This window comes from Camarhynchus parvulus, chromosome 1A (genome assembly GCF_901933205.1).
Source record: "Camarhynchus parvulus chromosome 1A, STF_HiC, whole genome shotgun sequence".
Classification (NCBI taxonomy): domain Eukaryota; kingdom Metazoa; phylum Chordata; class Aves; order Passeriformes; family Thraupidae; genus Camarhynchus; species Camarhynchus parvulus.
Genome location: NC_044586.1, coordinates 66377463 through 66398865, shown reverse-complemented (window position 1 = coordinate 66398865; position 21403 = coordinate 66377463). Strand labels below are relative to the sequence as shown.

The 21403-nt window shown below is 44.7% G+C and overlaps 1 protein-coding gene across 1 annotated transcript in view; it reads right to left on the bottom strand.

Annotated features, from left to right (window-relative positions):
• ITIH5 (inter-alpha-trypsin inhibitor heavy chain 5) overlaps positions 1-21403 on the bottom strand; it is a 48796-nt gene that overhangs the window by 12397 nt on the left and 14996 nt on the right. Inside the window, exons 6-8 of the mRNA XM_030961019.1 lie at positions 17017-17186; positions 16298-16414; positions 299-470 (exon numbers count right to left, since the gene is read on the bottom strand). Coding sequence (XP_030816879.1) covers positions 299-470; positions 16298-16414; positions 17017-17186 — 459 coding nt within the window. The remainder of the gene's footprint in view (positions 1-298; positions 471-16297; positions 16415-17016; positions 17187-21403) is intronic.

Genomic DNA, 21403 nt, shown 5'->3' with positions numbered 1-21403 from the left:
GGAATCAAATTTGGTTTAATGAGTGTATGGAATCACAGACTAATTTTGGTTGGAAGGAACACATAAAGGCCATCTTGTCCAAACCCCCTGCAATGGGCAGGGTCTGAGGAAACCTTCCTACCATGTATGTTAATAAAGAACCCATAACCCTGAGTGGAGGTGAGGGGAACCCCTTGTCCCATGACCTAAATCCCAATGCCTTTTTATTCCATAAATTCCAGGACCACATTCACCACTCTTTGTTCTGTTGTAGTTAATTGGATAGCACAGTTAATGCCATCTGTATCTCTGATCATACCTCCAGTGGGTGACATGTTATGGATGTACTTTTTGGCATCCCTGATGTTATTTGGAGTAACTGGCACCAGCCTGTCCTGCTGCCAGACCTTGATTCTGTTGGAAAAGCCAATGATATTGAAGTGGTCTTCAGGCCTTAGGTCCTGGAGAATTGTGAAGAGAGCTTCTTTGGTCTAGAAAGAGAAAAGAGAGCAGCTATTGGTTTCTCTGGGTCTGGATTGAAGGCACTTGAGATGGCAGTCCATGTTCAGACTCAGGTGTTTATTGTTTCTTATCAGTAAAACAGTCTCACTACTGTGAGTTCAGCAGCTCTTCATTAGAAGGCACAAAATGCCCAACAATCTCTTGTTACAAGGTCTTTTAAGACTGAATTATCCAATTAAGAACTGACACCCAGATTATTTTCCCTTTTAACCCAATAACTGATCCCAAAGAGCTGCAATGAGGACTTTTCTGCCCAATTACAAAATGCCACCCAAACCCATGGAGAAGCAGGAAGGAGAAGCATGAAGAAGAAACCCAGGACGACACCCTGTGCCCTCCATCTTGCTTCCATCCACAACATACTAAAAACCCCCAAACCGAAATTTCTCACCAAGTGATCCACCTACACTGCTCTCAGTAATCTATTTCACACTTTTGTGGATTCCAGTCTATCTTGAAGTCAGGGAAACTTTCTCCATGGATGAGGGTCAAAGTCGGTGCTGCCCTGGGGGTCAGGGCACCCCAGAGCAGACAGAGAAATATTCCCAGTGCCCTGGGTTTCCACAAGCAGCAGACACAGCTGTCAGTGTTTTAGTGGGAGAGAATTTAATTTTAAGATGCTTACTGATCTTTTGGATATTTCTACACTGCCAGTTTGGCTAATGAATAAAATTGGGATGTCCTTCCCTATCTCAAAGCCTGATCTTGTGGTGCCAGGGGCTGTGCAAATATGAGATGAAAAACAACTTTTGCCCAAAAGGTCTTGTGAGGCACATCTAGACCTAACTAAGCTTAAAAATCAGGCACCAAAATTCAGATAAAAACTTCAAATGACTGGGAGAACCATGTTCTGAATTAAGGGACAGTGAATAATAATGACTAATAACAAAAACCTTGAAGAGTTTGTTCAAAGCCCTCTAGATTTACAGTATGCTGCAATGTATTTGTATATATGCATATATTTAAAATAGGTGACTTATAAGTTAAAAAACCAGTAAACACGTCAAAGGATGCACAAAGGATGCTCTGTTCATAATTAGGATACTATTTGCTACATGTACACTCTACTGAATAGTTTCAGCAATTAATAAATGCTTAGGTTAATATATTCAATTAACTAGTCCTGAAAAGAAGTCCTAAAATTAACTAGTCCTAAAAAGCAGTCCTGACTAGTCATTGCAGATTCTACCTGCCAGTCAGTTTTGTCCCAGGCACATTATTTTTAATCAATATGCCAACTGTTCATCATCCTATATAAACACAGGCAACCAGAGTGAGGAAAGCTGGTTGCAAGATGAGTTCTTATCAAAGGAGGTCAAGGATCCTGGATTCTGGGAAAGCCAGACCACTGAGGAAAAGGCAAGAGGAAGACTGCAGAGGTGTCCAGCTCCCCTCAGTGAGAAAAGCTTGGATTTAGCAGCCATGCAGCTGTGTTCACATGGAGACAGACTTCAGCTGAGTAAGACTCAGAGAAGTTGCCCAAAAGCAGCCTCTGTCCATGCAAACATACCCTATATTTGGATGCAAAACACATGGGAGGAATATGAGGCAATATCTGGGCAGAGGAATCAGCAGATTCTCAGCTCAGCCCCTTCTTGGCCTCCATTAAGCCTTCAAATTCCAAGGAAAGCTATGCAAGAAATTGTATTATGGGCTCACTAGCATTTAAAGGTTCCTCTCATGCCTGTCAGGAAAATACGTGAAGGGCTTGTCCAGAAGCAATGTAGGAGTAATCAGCAGTGCTGGAAACCACATAAGCCTAGGCCTGATGTTGCTATGCAAAGACAGTTTGGAAAAGGGCTCAAAGGACTGATGAAGCTGTGTCATCAATATCCCCCTGGATTCTGCATGGCAGATGATGATGCAATGATGCAAACAAATCTAATCCTCACAGCTGGTGCCTTGGCTCCCAGTCCACCTGGAATTAAGGGGAATATTTCCCATAGCTTCAAACGTTCTGGAGCCAGGTCTGGAGACTCTCCCTGCCTGTTTCTGTCCTCTGCACAAATAATTTTGCTCTGCAGGGATCTCAGGCTTAATCCCTCCACTGGCTTAGCTGGAACATTCCTCCACGTCCCACCACCGTTTCAGAGACAAGAATATTAAAGCAAATGCTGGTGGAAGAGATTCTTTCAAAGAGAAGGGGAGATTCCCATCAGGTTCACATCATGATGTGCACCAAACAAACCTTCACAAAGGTGAATTCCTGCCCCAAACACGGAGGCTGCCTCCAGTCTAACAGTTCACAGAAAATGGAAAAGTTGGGTGAAATAATCAGCTATTTGAAAAAGAAGGGAAGGTTTTACTCTCTCTCATCTGCTCTTTTACAACACCATTTTTATTGTAAAAATGCTTCAGATAGTGCATGACATCACCCTTCAGAGACACCCTCCACCAACATCCCATTTTACAGAGAGGAAAACCAGGCTACTTTTGTAATTATGTCAAGGTCAGAAAGTGAGAGGTTCCCAAAACTTGGGGTTCTCAGCCCTCAGTTCAGTCAGCCAAACCATCCCACACGTACACAGGCAGCAATCACACAGCAGAGAAAAGGACTCTTGGATTTATTCCACAATAACAAGGTTGGCCTGAGTATTTGTCCCTCAAAAAATGGGTCAAAGTAAGCAGAAAGTGAAAATGGAGAACCTTCTGTCCTGTGTGTGAGCAGGCCTCCATGCCTAGCTCTGCTGAAGGAAATTTGGACATGTTAAAGGGTGTTAAAGGGTGTTAAAACAAGGAGCAATGAGAACACAACTCCCTACATACACATCCCCCCTCCACCCCACAAAGGAGAGGAACAGACCTTCCTAGAGGCAATGATTTCAAGAAAAACTCCCCAAATCTCATTATCTATATTACAGCTCTGATTATAATTAACACTGCTTGACCTCTCCCGTTACAAAACCCCTCTCTTCAGTTTTTTTTTCCAAATCTGTGAAACTGCACTTTTCTCAGAGGGATTTATAGGGCCCAAATAAGCTCTGCTGTTTCTGAAAACAAGGCAGGAGGAGAAATAATCTTGCTTTGGCCTACTTGCACAGAGGCTGCATCTCACTTCCCTTGTGCTCACAAATTCCTTTTGACATTCTTGCCTGTGTTCAGCCAAAAGAAAAGGAAAGGAAAAAGTAAAACAACACAGAGCAGAAGTAGCTGGGTGTACACAGCATCCAAGCTAGAATTGCAGAGAGGATCAGGAGGGAACTGAAACACACATTCCCAGGAAACGCAGCACTTCCCCACACCCTCAAACAGGGGCCAAATGTGGGGCTGGGACCATCTCTCTCTCCCCTTCTTTCATTTCCTCTTTGCTTTTTGTCTCATTTTCATCACTCCACGGAGTTTGAGTCAATTTTTCCCAGGAAAAATCTTCTGCCATATTTTAATGGATATGCACTGACAGCCTGGATTCTGGCATCTGTATCCTGTGCTTGCCTCTGCAGCTTAAATGAAAACCCTGTGAATTTATGTGACATGCACACAAACATATGTACAAGTGTGCGTGTGTGCACATGGGTTTGCTCCAAAGCAAACAGAGTGAGCGAGGCCATATGGTTCATTCTCCTGCAGCTTTTACTGCATCCTCAGCACAAAAAATAAAGGGTGGGATTCAGCTTTGCCAACTCAATCATCAGAAAGCTGGGCATCACATCTAATCCTGCTCAAGGAAGCCACCTCCAGGGAATACTCCATCCCATCTGTTTTGGACAGGTTTTAGGATGGGCTGAGTGCCTGTCTCCAGGCATTGCCTTCAAGCAGAGAAGGTGGGATTCACCTCTAGAACTAATCCTGCCCCATCCTGAGCATTCTGACTCTTGCTGGAGCCAAAAGGAGCTGAACTGTCTCTCCAACTCTCCCAGAGTGCTCTGAATGCCCTGTCTCTTCCTATTTCCGTCTCTCTTCCAGGTGTGTCCTAAAGACCACACTCCTCATGGGATGGAGCAACGTGCTTTGAAACCTACCAGCCTTCCTCACCCTCTAATGGTTCATGAGAGAGATGTGCCTTCCCTCAGAGCGCTGGATATGATTCAGCAGCTGGCAGGCAAAACCAGCGTTTAATAAGGAGAATATCTTGGTAAAAGTTCACTGCTGGAAATCCTGAGGGACTCAGCCATGGCCAAGTGCAGCTGGTGCCCAGCCCTCTCCTCCCATCTCCACCAGAGCCCAGGCAAGGCTCTGCAAAGCTCTTCTGGCTGCAGCTTCAGCTGGGATTCAGGTTTCTGCTCCTGTCCTTTCAAGGCCACAGTTGGAACTTCTGCTGGCTCCAAGGAGCCAAGGGCTGTGGCTGCCATGGGATTCCCAAACTGCTCTCTGCCAACGGGGTCCTTGCAGTCCCACTCCCACCTGGCCCCACTGAGTCATTCCACTGAAACTCCTGCCAAAGAGGCAGAAAATTACCCATTTCTACCCTGCTGAGGGCCAGGTCATTCCTCCATGGCTGTGCACATGACACCGGTTCATTTTGGAGATAAACTGGACCCACTCACACTGAGGAAAAATGGTTTAGGGGTCCAGTGCTTCTGTGCCAGGTGCTGCAAGGTGAAATATTTTTCCCAACACGTTTGCCTGGGGAGATGCATTTGGAGCAAGGATTAAAGCAGAGGATGGCAGGCAGTAACAACACAGAACAGCTGAATAAAAATCCTTTTTTACCATTTGGGAATGGTTTGTACATGTCAGAGTCAGGTTTTAAATGGGTGTTTAAAAGAGAATAACTTGGTGGGGGGAGATTCCTCCATTTCCCTCAAATTAGCATGGACAAAATTGAGGTGAGAGGTGAAGACTGAACTGCCACTGCATTTGAGATGAGGAATTGTGCTGGTGAATGAGCTGCCAACACAGCTGGAACTGAACCAGCCACCTCCAGGGCTACAAAATGTCACCCCCAAACCTGGAGCAGCACAGCCCTGGTCTACAGCTGGGGACAGGTGAGGTGACCATGACTGCCAGGGAGTGAGCACAGTTCATGTCTGTGCTTTGTGAATGATAAGAGGGGAGAGAAGAGGAGCTCACACTGCCTAAATTATTGATGTGCAAACAGAGTCTGCTCAAGCCTACAAGGCCAGAGACAAGCCAGCTCCCAGCCACCACCCTGACCTTCCTTGTCACCTCTGCACTGACACCTGGACATGCAATATTGTATTTGTGGGGTGCCCCAATGAATCTGACACCATGTTCTCAGAAGGCTAATTTATTATTTTATGATACTATAGTATATTAAAGAATAATAAACTAAACTATACTAAAGAATACAGAAGGGATACTTACAGAAGGCTAAAAAGATAATAATGAAAACTTGTGACTCTCTCCAGAGCCCTGACACAGCTTGGCCCTGATTGGCCAAAGAGTCAAAACAATTCACACCAGAATCCAATGAAACAATCACCTGTGGTAAACAATCTCCAAACACATTCCACATGAGCACAACACAGGAGAAGCAAATGAGATAAGAATTGTTTTCCTTTTTCTCTGAGGTTTCTCAGCTTCCCAGGAGAAAAATCCTGGGCAAAGGGATTTTTCAGAGAATGTGAATGCCACATCACAACACAGCTGCTGCCTGCCTGGTTCTTGCTTGCTGCAGGCCCTGCATCACATCCAAGGTGATTCAGAGCTATATCAGCCCCAGCCCCAGCCCCAGTAGGAAGAGCAGAACTCCCTCAGCTACACTCGAGTTTGGCTGTGATTTGTCACCCTTGTACCCAGCCCCTGGAGTTGGCTCTGACAGACCTCATCTTGCTTTAACACTGGTGGAGCAAAGCATGGGATGATGCACACTCTTATGAGAAAGCTGAGAGCCTTCAGCCTTTTTTTGGGTCAAAGATCTGCCTCAGAGACATCTGGGATGATGTCAGACCATCTGGGCACCTTTGAGGAGGAATCTGACATTTCTTTCACAGTCCCTTGTTTGTCTGGGGAGCAGGGCAAGGGTGAGGCCTGGCTACCCTGAGAGTGTGCAGCTCACAGGGACACAATACGTGGTTGTTATGAGCTGTGGCACTGCCAGACATTGGCCCTGCTGGCCAGCAAGGGGAGAATTCAAGCACCTCATTAAAATGCATATCCCAAGCCCACGTATTCACACTTTCCATTGCCTTAGGAGAACTTCTAAGTGTTTCATCCAGCCACCCTCGCAGCAGCCGGGCAGCAGGACTCCATCACCAGTGACACAGCCTCTCCCAGCTCAGCCAGCACCAGGAAACTGCCTGGCCTTGGGATCAGCCAGTCTAAAAGCACTGCTAGCAGAGAGGAAAGCATTCCCAACCACTGCCTTTGGAAAACAGGACCCACTGACAGGAGGAGATGCACAAGAACAGCCTGCAGAGAGCAGACCTGGGGCCATCTGCATCCATGTGCTAAAAGATCTCACAACTAAAGAGAAAATTCAAGCACCCTTTGTCCTTCCAGATCCCTTGCAAGAAAGCAAATTTGCCAAGAAAGGAGCTAAGGCACAAGATGTAAGCTCAGAGGGAATTAGGAAGCCATAGCTCTGTCCAGGAATGAGTCTGAGAGTGCAGCAGTGCAGGGAAGGGCTCAGAAATGAGATCTCCTACTGCAAAAAGGAGAAAAGTACAAGCGAATATATTGTTTGGTGAAAGATTGCAAGGAAATACAGGGAGAAAAACCAAAAGAGCTCCTTCTTCTCCTTCAATATCCTCTGTGCTTTGGTTCTTCTCTTTCCCTTTCCGAACATGCAGAGGCAGCTGATAAAAAGGTCCAGAGCTGAGTTTTTCAAACAGCAACAACCAAAGTTCATCAATGTGCCCATGGTCTGTCAGAAGGATTAATTAGTACTGTGACTTAAGGAAAGGCTGGCATCACAGTCACCCCTGAAATGGTGCAAACATGGCCAGACAAGGCGCTGCCCTAGGTTTGGTTTGGGTCCAGAGCCTGGGGGAATGCAGTGGGAGCACCACAGCCACATTACAGGGAGCAGCTGAGGCACAGGGAGAGCAAAGGTTTGGGCAGTGTTGTTCCTGCTGAGGTTGGAAGCCACATCACGTGAGTTTTGCTTTCGTCTGTGTCCCAGTGTCCTTTCTGCCCACATAATGCTGGTCACATGTCACCTGCCAGTGTGACAGTGGTCACAGGGGCCTGAGGATGAGGGAAGAGATGAGGATCTGACTCCATGTTTCAGAAGGCTGATTTATTATTTTATTATATATATTACATTAAAACTATACTAAAAGAATAGAAGAAAGGATTTCATCAGAAGGCTAGCTAAGAATAGAAAAAGAAAGAATGATAACAAAGGCTTGTGGCTTGGACTCTCTGTCCGAGCCAGCTGAGCTGTGATTGGCCATTAATTAGAAACAACCCCATAAGACCAATCACAGATCCACCTGTTGCATTCCACAGCAGCAGATAACCATTGTTTACATTTTGTTCCTGAGGCCTCTCAGCTTCTCAGGAGGAAAAATCCTAAAGAAAGGATTTTTCATAAGAGATGTCTGTGACATGCCAGCAACAGGGACTTCTGCACCAAAACCAGGGGTTAACCCCAAAGTGTATCCCTGGATTGTTTCACCTTCCTGCATCCCACTCTCAGAGAGGACAATTGGCCCTTTCTGCCGCCACAGGGAATGTCCTGCAGCTGAGGAACTGCAATGCCCCTCTCCCTGTCAATGTATCTTTGTGTTTTTCTTCCTGGCAGACAAGAACAGCGTAACCAGGGAAAACTCCTTCGCAATCCTGCACAAGAAGCATTTTGTTCAATACTGACACAGGCCTGTCATGGGAGGCAGTTTGAATATGGAGTTCTGGACAATAAAGGTCTGTCTCCAGTCCTTGGTCCACAGTCTCCTCCTCCTGAGCATCCCAGATCCTTTGCTGGTCACTTGAACATTGCTGACTCCCTACACAGCCTTTAAAAAGTTGCTTTGTTGTTTCCCATGCTGAAAAAGAACCATCCTTTAGAACAAATGTTTGTTCCTATTGCCTTTTCTGAAAAAGGTTTTCCACTTAACATTGAGTAAAACACTTAGCTCCACACCCATCCAGAACACAAGCACTGAATTTTTGCTCAGTAGATGATAAAACTGTCTTCAAGGATGGGATCAGTTGGGGTAACTCACTTGTCAAGTAAGCATGGGGAGGATAAATACATGAAAAACTAATCTGATGATCAAAAGCTGATCTGATATCTCAGGAGCTGGAGTTCCATGGGTCCAGAGGGCAGAGTAGATGCTCAGTCTTTGCAATCTCCGTGTAGCACTGAGGATGTGAATAAATGCCAGTGTGAAGATTTAAGGAGGCAAGTTCTAATCAGCACCAAACATTGTTAATTGAAGCCCTTATCCCAGTGCAGAATGGATTACAGTTGGAGCAGTGAACAATTCTGTACAGTAAATAAGGCAAAGGGAAAAGCTCAAGGGCTGTCCCACAGTGCTACACTGAAATAACCCTACTGGAAACAAGAGGGCTGCACGGGCACACAGCCAGACTGACACAGCACTGTCTGAAGGCTACATTCTTCTCTTAGCTCATTTCTTCATTCTTCTTCATTCTTCTCTTGTGCTTAGCTCATTTTAAGTGGAATCAGATCCCATAGACAGTGAAACCCCCACTCTGCCAGCATGACGAAACATTTCCATGGAGATAGCAGCAAAAAGGTCAGCACCAAGGGGAAAATGCCCCATGCCCTCCATGCAGAGCTTGACATCTCTCCCTCTGCCCATCCTCAGAAGATGGGAGTTCATCCCAGGGCACAGAAACTGTTCCAATAATTGGGTACTGTCATTTTCTGTCACAAAGATCAGCCCCAACACAATGCTGGGAAGAGCTGGCACGCCCAAAAGCTGCCCACAACACATCCCCTCAATTCCAGCAATCAGCTGCTGTGTTACAGAGCAGGAATTGAGCTGAGACACAGTGAAAACCATCCATCCTTCATCATGCAGCCACTCCCACAGAGTGGGTGTCCCAGCAGCCAGAAGCTTGCCAGGTTTGGAGCTTTGTAGCCCCCACTCAGAACATCCCATCCATGGGTGGGACCTGCTGGGAGAGATGTGCTGCTCCCCCCTTGGGGCTTCCCTATTCTCATTTCTTTTCACAGGATGTGCAGTAGGGACCTTACAAGAGGATGTTAGTGACAGGACAAGAGGGAGTGGCTTTAGACTAAAAGAGGAGAGATTTAAGTTGGATGTTGGGGAGAAATTCTCTGTGAGGGTGGGGAGGCCCTGGCATAGGGTGCCCAGAGAAGCTGTGGCTGCCCTGGAAGTGTCCAAGGCCAGGTTGCACAGGGCTTGAAGAAACCTGATGTAGCAGATGTCCCTGCCCATGGCAGGGGGTTGGAACTGGATGATCTTTAAGGTCCTTTCCAATCCACACCATTCTGGGATTCTCTGATCTCCAGGGAGTGAGGGATGGTGGCAATGGTTTGTTGGTTGAAGCAAAGACTCAGCACTTTTGCTCAGGGTTAGCATTAAGCAATGCAAAAGCACTAGATAGTTCCTTAAAAAAGTAAATTTGCCAGTTTTCCCACCTAAGAGTGTGCCACAGGGCCCTCACAGCCCTCCAACACCTGCCCCCATCCAATTTTCACCATTTCCAAACCCCCTCAGCATCTCCAGCTGCAGGATCCAACTCCCTCCTGCACATGTCTGCCTCCAGCCCTTCCCCTGCCCATTCCCATCCTAAGCCACTGCCTCAGGCACAAGGAGAAGCCAATTCTTCACCCAAAACTCTGCAGGTGTTTTGGAGAAGATTATGTGACTGCATCAGGGGTAACTATCCAAGCAAAATCTCCCTCCTCATGACACAGCCTCCCATCCCTCGTTCCCAAGGGACCTCAAATTACATCATGTGGACCTCAGGGCTGCCTGTGAGCACTGTCTGATGACAGCAACACAACCTGGAGGAGCTGACTCCAGCAGGATTCCACCAGAGGTGCCACAAGCACTTCTGAGCTCCAGCTGCTCTCCAGAGCCAGAAACAAATGGTCCCAGTTGAGCAACGTGTGGGACACACCCTGGTTTGGGGACAAGGGGTATTTGCCTGGAAACAGCAGTGTTGCTGCAAACAGTGCTAATCTAATAACCTCAGTCCTGACAAAGGTCTGGTGGTGTCTTTTAGGCTTGGGGGATCTTTGCACAGCCATAACCCAGACATGGGTTTGCCAGCTAAAGAGACAAGACTCTGCAAAGAGACAAGCACAGGCAAGGAAAACAACCTGCCTAAATGCACATAACAGATCCATGATGAAAACACATGTAGAAGCCAGGTCTGGCTTCCAGGTGCTGCTCCAGCAGCTGGAAAAAAAACCAAAACTTTAATTCCAGCTTGGAAAGGACTACTAAAGAAAGATCTTTCACTTCACTGACTTTTATGCCTTTGCCAGAGCCTTGAGGATACCAAGAGGCTTTAATGGCTCTGCCCAGCCCCAGCTGGGGCCTCCACCCACTCTCCTGCCCATTTAAGCACCACCCTGGGCCCTCATCCCAGTCTCAGACCAAGAGCTGTGTTCACTGTAGCTCTGCTCCATAAACCTCAATGACCCCAATCCATGGAAAGACTTCCCAGCCCCATTTAGCCACTTCCATTTCACTGCAGCTTTGTCTGGGAGTCACTGGGCTGTGTCTGGCACCTGTTTCCAGTTAATTCTCTGATGAACTCAGTGATGGTCCAGTTGAAACATCTAGGAGAGCTCACAGCATCTTCATGAGTTTTCAGTTCAAGCCCCAGCAGCATTCCCATGCAAGCTCTGCCCTCACCTTTGTCTCCTATCTACTCCAAACCCAATTAAAGGACTTGCACTTTATAAGTCGTCTGGGATCTTCCTGGGAAATTTTGTCTTTGCTTCTACTGCCCCAGCATGAAGCAAAATTGGCTGTTAGTGCTAAGACCAGAAGCAGATGCTCTGTGTCCTGGATACTTGAGAGAATGTTGCTCTGAAGGTTATTTGTTTCTCTGTATGACCCCATCACTATCTAGTACTTTTAGTATGTTTAGACTATTTTGCTTTGTGACAAAGTACTTGCATTTCTCTTGGAAGAGAAATTTTATTATTTTAGTACTTTTAGACTATTTTGTAGACATTTTAGTACTTTTAGTACTTTTAGACTATCGTGTTAGACATTTTAGTACTTTTAGACTATTTTGCTTTGTGACAGTACTTGCATTTCTCTTGGAAGAGAGATTTTATTTTCTTTAAGCAAATAAAGTCTACACAGATCTGATGTCTTATTTACTGCAGTATTTCCTATATCCCAAATTCACCCCTCCAGAGAGGACTGAGATGACACTGCTGTGATGTATTCCTGAGCAGGAGGCAGCTCCATGGGGCTGTTGGTGCTGCAGGCAGCTGTCCTGTGCTCTCTGGGCTTGTTTCTTTCCAGCAGAAATGGAAAACCTGACAGAACTTCCCTTGTCACAGCAGCTTTGAACGCTTTGGAGGCTGTAATTAGAATTAGCATTTTTTCCAAAGCTCCCTGGTGATTTAAGGTTGCTCTCCTGGGCAGCAGCTGTTACTTGGACTAACAGACAACAGGCTCACAGCCAGTTCTGCACCAACCAGCAGAAATCAGAGGAGTTTGAAAGGAGAACATTGAGTGCTCAGGTGCTTTCTGCTCCTTCACCACCCTGAAACTCCTCGGGGGTGTTGATGCTGAGGCTCAGACAGTGAGGTTGGGCACACAGAGCCCTCAGATGGGCTCCAGCACTGTGGGTAACTCAAAAATACCAACAGTGCCCCTTGGGCAGGCACAGGCAAATGAACTGGAGCCCTTGCAAATCCCCAGCAGGTCCCAGTTCTAGCTGGGCTCCTCCTGGAGCAATTAACCTCAGAGAAAATTACAGTCTGGCACGGCACCACTGACAGGTTGCCAGGCTTGTGGTGAAGCCAACTGCTTAACTGAGTGTGTGGCATTTATTGCCTGTGGGAAAGGTAATGTGAAACTAATCTGTGGTTGAAACAACTCTATTTTACAGCTGCAAAATACCTGAAAATTCATCCTCTTGTGGACATATTCACAGCTTGGAACGTTCTTGTTCTCTTTTCTCACCATGTTCAGTGAAGCTGGGCGCAATGATGGCAATCACGAGGTGGTGAACTTATAACTGGCCCCTTTTTCTCCTGGTTATACTAATGTAAAGCTGCTGTATCCCCTTCTACCTAGCCAAAGGTACCATAAAATCAGCAGGGTAGACTGTTCAAAGGCAGTAATTTTGCTCAATTTTTTTGCAAATTTTTGTTGTTTTTGCAAATCATTTTGCTTCCCAGTAAACCCTGCAGATAGAAGCTCTTCCCCAGGCTCTCCTGGCTGTTAAAAGCAACTATTCCACACAGAACTTGCTGTCTCTTTGCAAACGAAGGAACAAAGTTCATGGGGATTTTCCTTGCCAGTGGAACAGCAGTAATGATGTGCAAAGCCTTGAGCACATTAATATTTTTTTCCTCATCATGCTCAAGAATTTTCTATTCATGAACTTCATCTCCCTGCCAGTGCTAAAAGGAGACTGCAGCAAAGGCTTAGATTCTCAGAGGGGTTTGACTGCTGCAACACATCTGAGTCTGCTGGACATCACCAGAGCTCAGAGGCTGTGAAAACTGAGGAGAAATATCTTCCCCTCAAAGCTGATACATCTCTTAGTGATGTGAGGAGAATGTTTCAAGGGTCCTGATCACAGAACCAAAGAGCTGTTAAAGCTGGAAAAGACCTCTAGGATCATCAAGCCAAATTATTAACACAGCACCACTGTGTTCACCACTAAACCTTGTCTCCAAGTGCCACATCCACATGCTTTTAGAACATCTCCAATGATTTGACATCAAATATAATGATGATCCATGCTGATTAACCAGTGATGATTTGATCCAAGCTGATCAGCCAGTCTCACTCTGTGTGTTTGCAACTGGACATTTGTTGCTTCAAAGACTGAGATATCTTAGGAAAAAAGGGACGGCAAAACAGATGAAATTTCATGTTGGAAAAGGAAAACCTTAGGAGAGGAAAAGATAAATGACACTCAGTTGGGTTGTGGGAACTGCAGGATGGAATCCTGACCCCACTTAAGTCACTTTGCCGTTTGCTTTGTGAAGGCAGGTGACTGAAGAGTCCAAAATCTCCTCCAGTTGCTACAGAAAAAGGTGCACAGCTGATGTTTCCCATCCTTGCTTACACAATCCTAAAAACTGTCCTTTGCCACAGCCACTGCAGCTGACCCACAGGAGCACGCTTTACAATTGCTGGCTGTATTTTTAGCTGACCTTGCACGTGACTCAGTGGAGAGAAATGAGGAAAGACAGTCCCATGGGATTCCCCAGCTCTCTACACACCACCACAGAGCACCACAGCTGTGAGAGTCCAAGAGAAAAGACAAAAAGGAGACATTTCCTCTGCTCAGATGTATCCTGCCACCAGGGAATCTGTTTGTAATTTAATAAGCATCTCAATGACATCAACAACTGGTAAAAGGGACACTGAGCAGACATGGCTGTAACTGATGACACTTTCCTAGAGAACCAAGAGAGGTTTCTTTTTCAGCCAGTCCTAGATTTTGGTCTTTTCTTGACTCATCTGTGTGGGGGATTTTATGATTTTGATCTTAACTTAAGTTCTATTTTTTGGAGCAGCTGGAATCAAAGAAAGATAAGTGCTTCCAGCCCATAGCACCCCTCCACAATGTACCACCTCCAGTGGTTCTCCATAACAAGAATGTACTGAGATAACAGACAAAAAGTTAGGTGTGGATTTTTGGTTTGTGTTTTTTATTTTTGTTGAGGTTGGGATTGAAGGTACTTGAGATAGTATTTCATGTTTGGATTTAGGTGTTCATTATTTCTTATTCATGTAATAGCTTCACAACTATGAGTTTTGTAGTCTTCATTAGCAAGGCACAAAATGGCTAATTATCTCTTGTTACAAGGTCTTTTAAGACTAAACTATCTAACTGAGAAATTATACTTAGATTCTTTTTTTTAATTTAATAACTGATTCTTTGAAGCTCAGAATGCAGACTTTTCTGTTTAATTACAAAATACTACCTAAACTCATGAAGAAGAAAGAACAAGAAGGTGAAGAAGAAAGAACAAGAAGGTGAAGAAGAATAATTTGCCTCTGCTCTAAAACTTTCATCTTGCTTTATATTTATTACTATATTCTAAAACTCTGAACTTTAAGTTTTCTACCCTGTGATATTATACACTTCTAACTAACTATATACTCATAATTTTAGGGCTATTAATCAATTTTGGAAGTCTTGTCTACAGCTTCGGGTTAAATGTAGTGCTCTCTTGTGAGTCTGTGCTTTTCAACACAGAAAGTTTAAAATTCTCAGCATCCAGGACTCCAACAGTTGGGCACAGCCTCAACAAAGGTTCTGGGCTCAGGAGGAACCTCTCTGTAGCTAATTTGCCTGAGATCCATGTTTAGCAGCACAAACTGCCCAGGCTATGAATTAAACCTTTAGGAGTTAATGGCTGTGTTGTTTTTAGTAGGTGTAATGAAAAGCAACTCTGATACTCAGGAGAAGAATAAAAGCTTTCATAGTGCAAGGTTAATCTGCTGGCTACTTGTGCAGCTCACAGAAGCACCAAAGCCCTTTGGAGTTTTAATCTCCGTGGTTCAGCACGTGGTCACTGGGTGTCTCCTTCCAGCCTGCAGGACTGGGGGCATTTGTGCCAGAACTGTTTAGTTTATTCTGAAAGGCAGAGTGGTTATTTTTCAGCAGGAGGATAACTGAAAGCCAAGGGCCAGGCTCTGTCCACAGGGCTTTTTACAGATTCAGAGGCATCTTGACTTGAGACCTCATTCAGGACAGGACTAGGATTGCTTGTTAACAACTCTCTTTATGAGTCCTCTTCTTCCCCAGTCACTGGGGAAGATAAATTTGGATCCACAGAATCCATATTCCGTTTATATTTGATGTCCCCTTCAGCTTGGTATGGTGGCTCACATTAAGGTCTGTGGTCTGGAAAAATGTCTGAGATTTGTTCTGAAAGACTCAGATTCCCAAAAAGGACAAAATTACTTTTCTTACAGCAGAATCTCTTGAGTTATACTTCACTGAGTGTTTTGCTGCTGTCATTACTGTACAAGAGTTCTATTGTCATTACATTGCAAGGGTTCCATATTGCTAGAGTCCCATACCTCCTTGATGCTTCTTGCAGGCAGCTCCTCTAGGCACTGACTCTTCCCTACCCTCACAGCAGACAACTGACTACAGTTCCCACCAATCCACTCTTTTATAATGTTCTTATTATTGGCTACAGGTGTGGCCTGTTAAGATCAGGGCTGCTCCTAATCTTTAGCAATTGGTTCAGCTGCAACTCTTTAGGGGATAAAATTACATTCTATACCACCTTCATTTACCCCTACTGTATCCCCCTACAATTCCCCCTTTTTCTTTTAATTACAGAGTTGCAGCATTTCTAGAAGGACATGTTCAAATAAATTAACATTATGACATTTTGCCAAGGTAATTTAAAGGCAGCAGTGTCTTCTCTGTGCTGTTAGACTGGATACAAGAGTCTGCTGAATACACTTTGCTGGGAATTCTGCCTGATCTGCCTCTCCTCAAACCACTCAGAACAGAACCACCCTGGACAATCCTATGCTCAATTTTGGCAGCACTGATCTTTACAGAGTGAAGAATCCTTCTACATTCCTCATTCCCATCCCATTCCCAATGACACGACCATTTCTCATTGCAGGTAGATCACCTCGCCTTGAGGTGACTTCAGAGCCACCTCTCACCTCAGACACAGCAAACATTTTGCAGAGCAGAAGTGGTGAGACAAATCTGAGCCAAGCTTTGCCGCCCCAGGGCTGAGCAGCCCAGAGCAGACACAGGAGGAGCTCACCTGCTTCAGCTTCGTGCCCACCATGGAGGCGCTGCTGTCCAGCACGAACACCACGTTCTTGGGCAGGGGAGGGAGGTCTGTGGGGGCGAAGTAGTGCACAAAATATCCATTGAGGATCTGGGGAAGAGCAAGGCAGTCAGGCATCAAAGGCAGATCGTGGTGCAATGCTCTACACACGTCATTATGGGATGTCTGGATATTTGGGTGCTTTCGGTGGCTGTGTCTATGCTGGAAGGTGTGAATGCTCCTTGGAATCCCTCCTAATTCTGTTCCCAAATACACTTGGGATCCCCCCTTAATTCAGTGTATCCAGACTGGATGAGCCAACTGGAGCTCTCCATAGAGAGATCCATGGATATCTCCTTCCATGGTTGACATGCAAATGCAGTTTGAGTCATCCAAATGATTTTCCTTCCAAAAATGCAGCAAGGATGTAACACATGTAGCCACAAATCAGGACCACAATATGCACTTGAAATACTGGCCTTGTATCCAGATATATACAGCCAGCATATTGAGAAACTGAAAAGCAGACACAAAAAAGAAGCTCAGTGAAGTTGGGGCTGCTAACTGACTGATTTTATTTTGGATAGTTCTTACAAGATGGAGGAGTAGCCTTCACTTGGAAAGCTTTTTCTAGGAATTTGGAGGAGGCAAAACAATTGAACCATCTTGGATGCAGTTAATAAAACAGAAAAGATGAATCACGTGTACAGTACCTGAACATCCCCAACACTCAGCTCCCTGCTGACATCATATCTAATTATGAAGTCTCCCAGAATTCCATTTCGGGCAATCCTGGTTTGCTCTACAACACTGGGGTTGAATGTAACCTTAGCTAAGGTTTTGGTGTGCCCAATGACAGTAGAGGGAGGAGGAGACACATCACCTGTTGAGATAAAACCACAATATTACAGTATATTATGGGTTTTTCCCACTACCTTACAGATGTCAAAGCACAACACAGGTGGTGTTGACATGGAGCCAAGTCAGCCAGCAGAGTGACTTTCTGGGATTGAAGATTCAGTGATTTAAAAAAAAATGATTAAAAAAAATGATTAAAAAGAATTAACCCATCTTGCAATGCTCTCAGGGATATAAATGTTTGTAGAAAATTAATGTATTCAGTTCTGTTTGGCCAAACACAACCTCAGACATGCAGATGCTGTTCATTCCAGCCAGCTCCGGACATCCAGGACACAGATCCTACACCTGAGATCCTGACAGTCAATGCAGGTATGATTCATCTGACCTGTTTAAACATTTATTCCAGGATTAGATTAATCACACTGTAGATTTTTCCTTATTGATTATTAGGAATTCTTGAGGTGGCATGTTCAGATGTACTGCAGGCATGTAGGGTGGAATTGATCTGAGTGACTGATCCCTGGATCTGACAAGTATCTTATGTGTAAAGTCTACCTTTTAACAATTCCTCTTAGCTGCCTTTATGTTCAGCAAAAGTTATCATTATAGTCACTGCAATTTCAGTCTAATTCAGACAAAATCTAGCACTGCCAGTGCAGTCACACAAATTGCATCCCTGAGATGTAACTCATCTTAAACTCTGAAAATCCCTCCTGAATCAATAAAGAGGGATGTGCTTGGCAGAGGGCACCTCAGATAAAGACAATTATTTAGGTCTGAGTCACCCTGCAGGAAACTCTCCTTGTATTGTTATCTGTGCTCATTCTCTAGAAGCTGAGGGATGTGGAAGTTCCCTGTTGCCTCTCTGTATAAACAAAATTCCACCTTACCCTCTTTTGGTTTGACATCTGTTTCCCTCTGAACTCCATTGGGACCCTTACATGAGATGGATTTGGCCCCTGAACTTCTCCAGATTTTGAGGGCTTTCACCCTTTTCCTAACTGGCTTTTGAAAACACAAAATATATATTGTCAGCTGAAGTTGGGTGTTTTAGCTCTCACAGTGATTATTCCAATACTCCTCTGAGACACAGGAGTTCTGTTCTGTTTGCTCCTGGTTAGAATTGGTAGGAATCAGCTGCTTAATTATACTGTGAGGGGAAATCTCAAATCTTTTCCAAAAATGCCCAAAAAACCTGTGCTGTGACAGGGAAATTAGGGGTGGGAGAGGTTCAGTTTCAGTTCAGGTGTACACAGTGCCAATACCTACATATAAGTTTATTTTCTAGGCTCCACTATGCAAGTGGAGATCAGGTCAAGAGTGTCAGACATGAGGGTATGATACATCTGTCCAGACAGATATCTGCTTTAGGGTAATTTTAATTAAGAATTAATTAACAATAGTGATCCAAATGAGAAGGTGCAGGCAGTCTGGGACAGCTCCATTCCAGTGGGTCCCAAAACTCTGTTTATGTAATGAGCAGTGGCATTTCACCTTTATAAAGGGCTTTGAGCAGCATTAAGGAAAGGCAACGTGACATCTGTGAGCAACAATGAACACAACCTCACATCCAGACCCCACTGTGATTTACAAAACCAGAAATATGTGATTATGTCCATTTACCAAGTAGGGAAATGGAGGCATGGGGTGGTTACCTAACTTACCTGACTTCCCACAGGTGGAAGCCCACAGAAATGCCAGGATTAGGGTCCTCGTGGGTTTATGAAATGATTAGCCAAATCTGTAACTTTCACTCTGAAGTGCCATGTACAATCTAGGTTCCTCTAGGCAAAGGAATGAGAGTGAGGTTCATGAATCAATAGCACTCTAGGATGTTACTGCCAGGATGATTTTGCTTTATTTTCACAGCTGTCCTGGGAGTGCATTTGAAAAGATGAGGCACAAGACTTTTCTACTGATATAGGGAAGGGTTTTATCACAGGCCCAATTTTACACAAGCAAATTATAGCTAGAGCACCTGGACTGTAAAACAAACTCCTCAGCAAAAGCCTTGCCCAAGGAGACTGAATGACAGAGATCACTCAGTTTCAGTAAAATCAAGAAGTGACTCTGCATCACAGCTTCTCTGGGAGAGCTCCTGCCCATTCATCCTGATGGAAACAGAGAGGGAGGTCCCAGCCAATACACTGAAACCACATAAGAACACTAGTTTTGTATCTTAGGGGGGGCTTATAAAATGATTATCCAGAGCTTTGATATTTTTTCTAAAATCCATGTACAGTTCAGATTTCTCCTGGCAAAGAAAAGTTATAAATCAACATCGCTGTAAGATTTTACCTCAGTCTTGATCTGTTTTTATTTTTATAGCTGCCCTTTGATCTGATGAATCAACAGACACAATATGTTTTTAATACAAAATGCACCAGATTTGCTTGTATCTGCCTTCTTGAATTTTCCATCTGTCTTCTATTGCTTCCAGAAATCCCATGTAACTGCCAGTGTGGGAAAAGCCTAAAATACACAGAAATGGCTTTAAAGTTCATTTATAATTTCTAATCTGGAGGTTTCACATTACTTCTCCTCCACTGCTGAAAGGAAAGCCTGCTGTGGGTTAGGCTGCCTGGTCACATCCCACCAGGGTCAGTGAGAAGCTCCCTCCTTATTCCTCCTGCTCATCCATGTCCGTGGCCTTTGGGCAGCACTTCCATGTTTCTCTGCCATAAATACACTGATGGGTGAGGCCAAGGAGCTGTGCCACAACAGCACAAGCTCCAGTCTTAACATTTCTCTGGACCATTGGAAATCAGGTGATTTAGACAGCAACTCCATGCCTCAGTTTCCCCATCTGTTAAATGAGCATAATCACAGGTAACCCGTTTTTTAAAACAATGTGGAGTCTAAGTGGATCACATTGCCTCCCTCTATTGCTCCTCAGAACACTCTCTGGAGGTGATAAATGTCATCCTTTCTAACACAGACAGTGGTTTGGGGATCTCTGGAGAGGAAGTTTGCAAGGCTGTCTCCCACTGCCATTTGAAGTGACAAGAATTGCTGAGGAATCTCTCCAATCCTCTTCATAGCCGCTCATCTCCATCCCTGGGACAGAAGTTAAAAGCCAAAAAATGGTCTGATAGAAAGGGTCCAAGGAAACTTTTTTTTTTCTAGAATAACAACAATCAGGTCTGGAAGTTAACTTATCTAATTCATCCCATGTTCTCGGACCAAATCCCTTCCTATTTAGTTTTTTGATACAATCAGGAAACACTCCAGGCCTCCAGTAATGGAAACTCAGTGCCTGCACTTGCCAGTCCTTCCCAGAGCTTCACTTTTTTCACTGTTGAACGTTTTCAATGTCTAATTTACATTTTTCCCTGTGGATAATAAACCCATGACTGCTTGTTTTTTCAGTTATTGACACAGAAGCCACAGTATCCTTTCCTTCTTGCAGCAGCCTTTTATATTCTTGAACACAGCTCCTACATCTTCCCCCAGGTTTCTTTTTTAGGCAGCACTTGATATCTGGATCCCAATTAGTCTCCTTTGTTTATTGGCCTTGTTCTTTTTAAACAAGTGGCAGAGGGAGAAAAATCTGTGAGATATTTCAGAGTCCAGAGCATGGATGAGCTCCAAATGCTTGGGCTGGTTTGTGCTCACACTGAGAGAGTTAGTAGAGCCTTCAGACAAACTTTCCACTAAATTCAGCTGAAGAAGTAAACAGAGCAGGAAAAAGCATTTTCCAGATGAAACTTTCATCCTCACAGGAGGAACAGTTAAACCTAAATTATTTTGGAGTCTGGCAGATTCAGGATTGGAGCTGAAATGCAAAGTTTGTCCTCCACTAACATGTGGAAACTTCCAGACAGCTGTTAAAAGAAATAAAAAGCTTTCTGAGACCTTTGACTTCAGAAAGAAACAGTCATCCTCTAGCAGCCTGGTGTCTCCTGCCCAAGCCCAAGTTCTCAGACAGCTACACTGCAGGAACAAGATGAGGGCAACATCCAGGACATCATTCAGAAAGTGGCTCCATTCTGAGGTCACCAGAGAAGGTCAGGATCATTGGCCTCAATGCCTCATGTTTTGGGGTTTGTATGTGACAGAAAACACCTGCACATGCCAAAAGATCATTGTCCAAAACTCACATGCCTAAGGCCTTCCTTTGGGAAAAATATAACTCCCAGATGGAGCCATGTGTGCAGGAGTTACTGCACCAGGAAATATCCTAGAAAGATCTGTCATCACATTGTCTCTGCTCCCTGTTCAGAGAGGATGGACACAGGA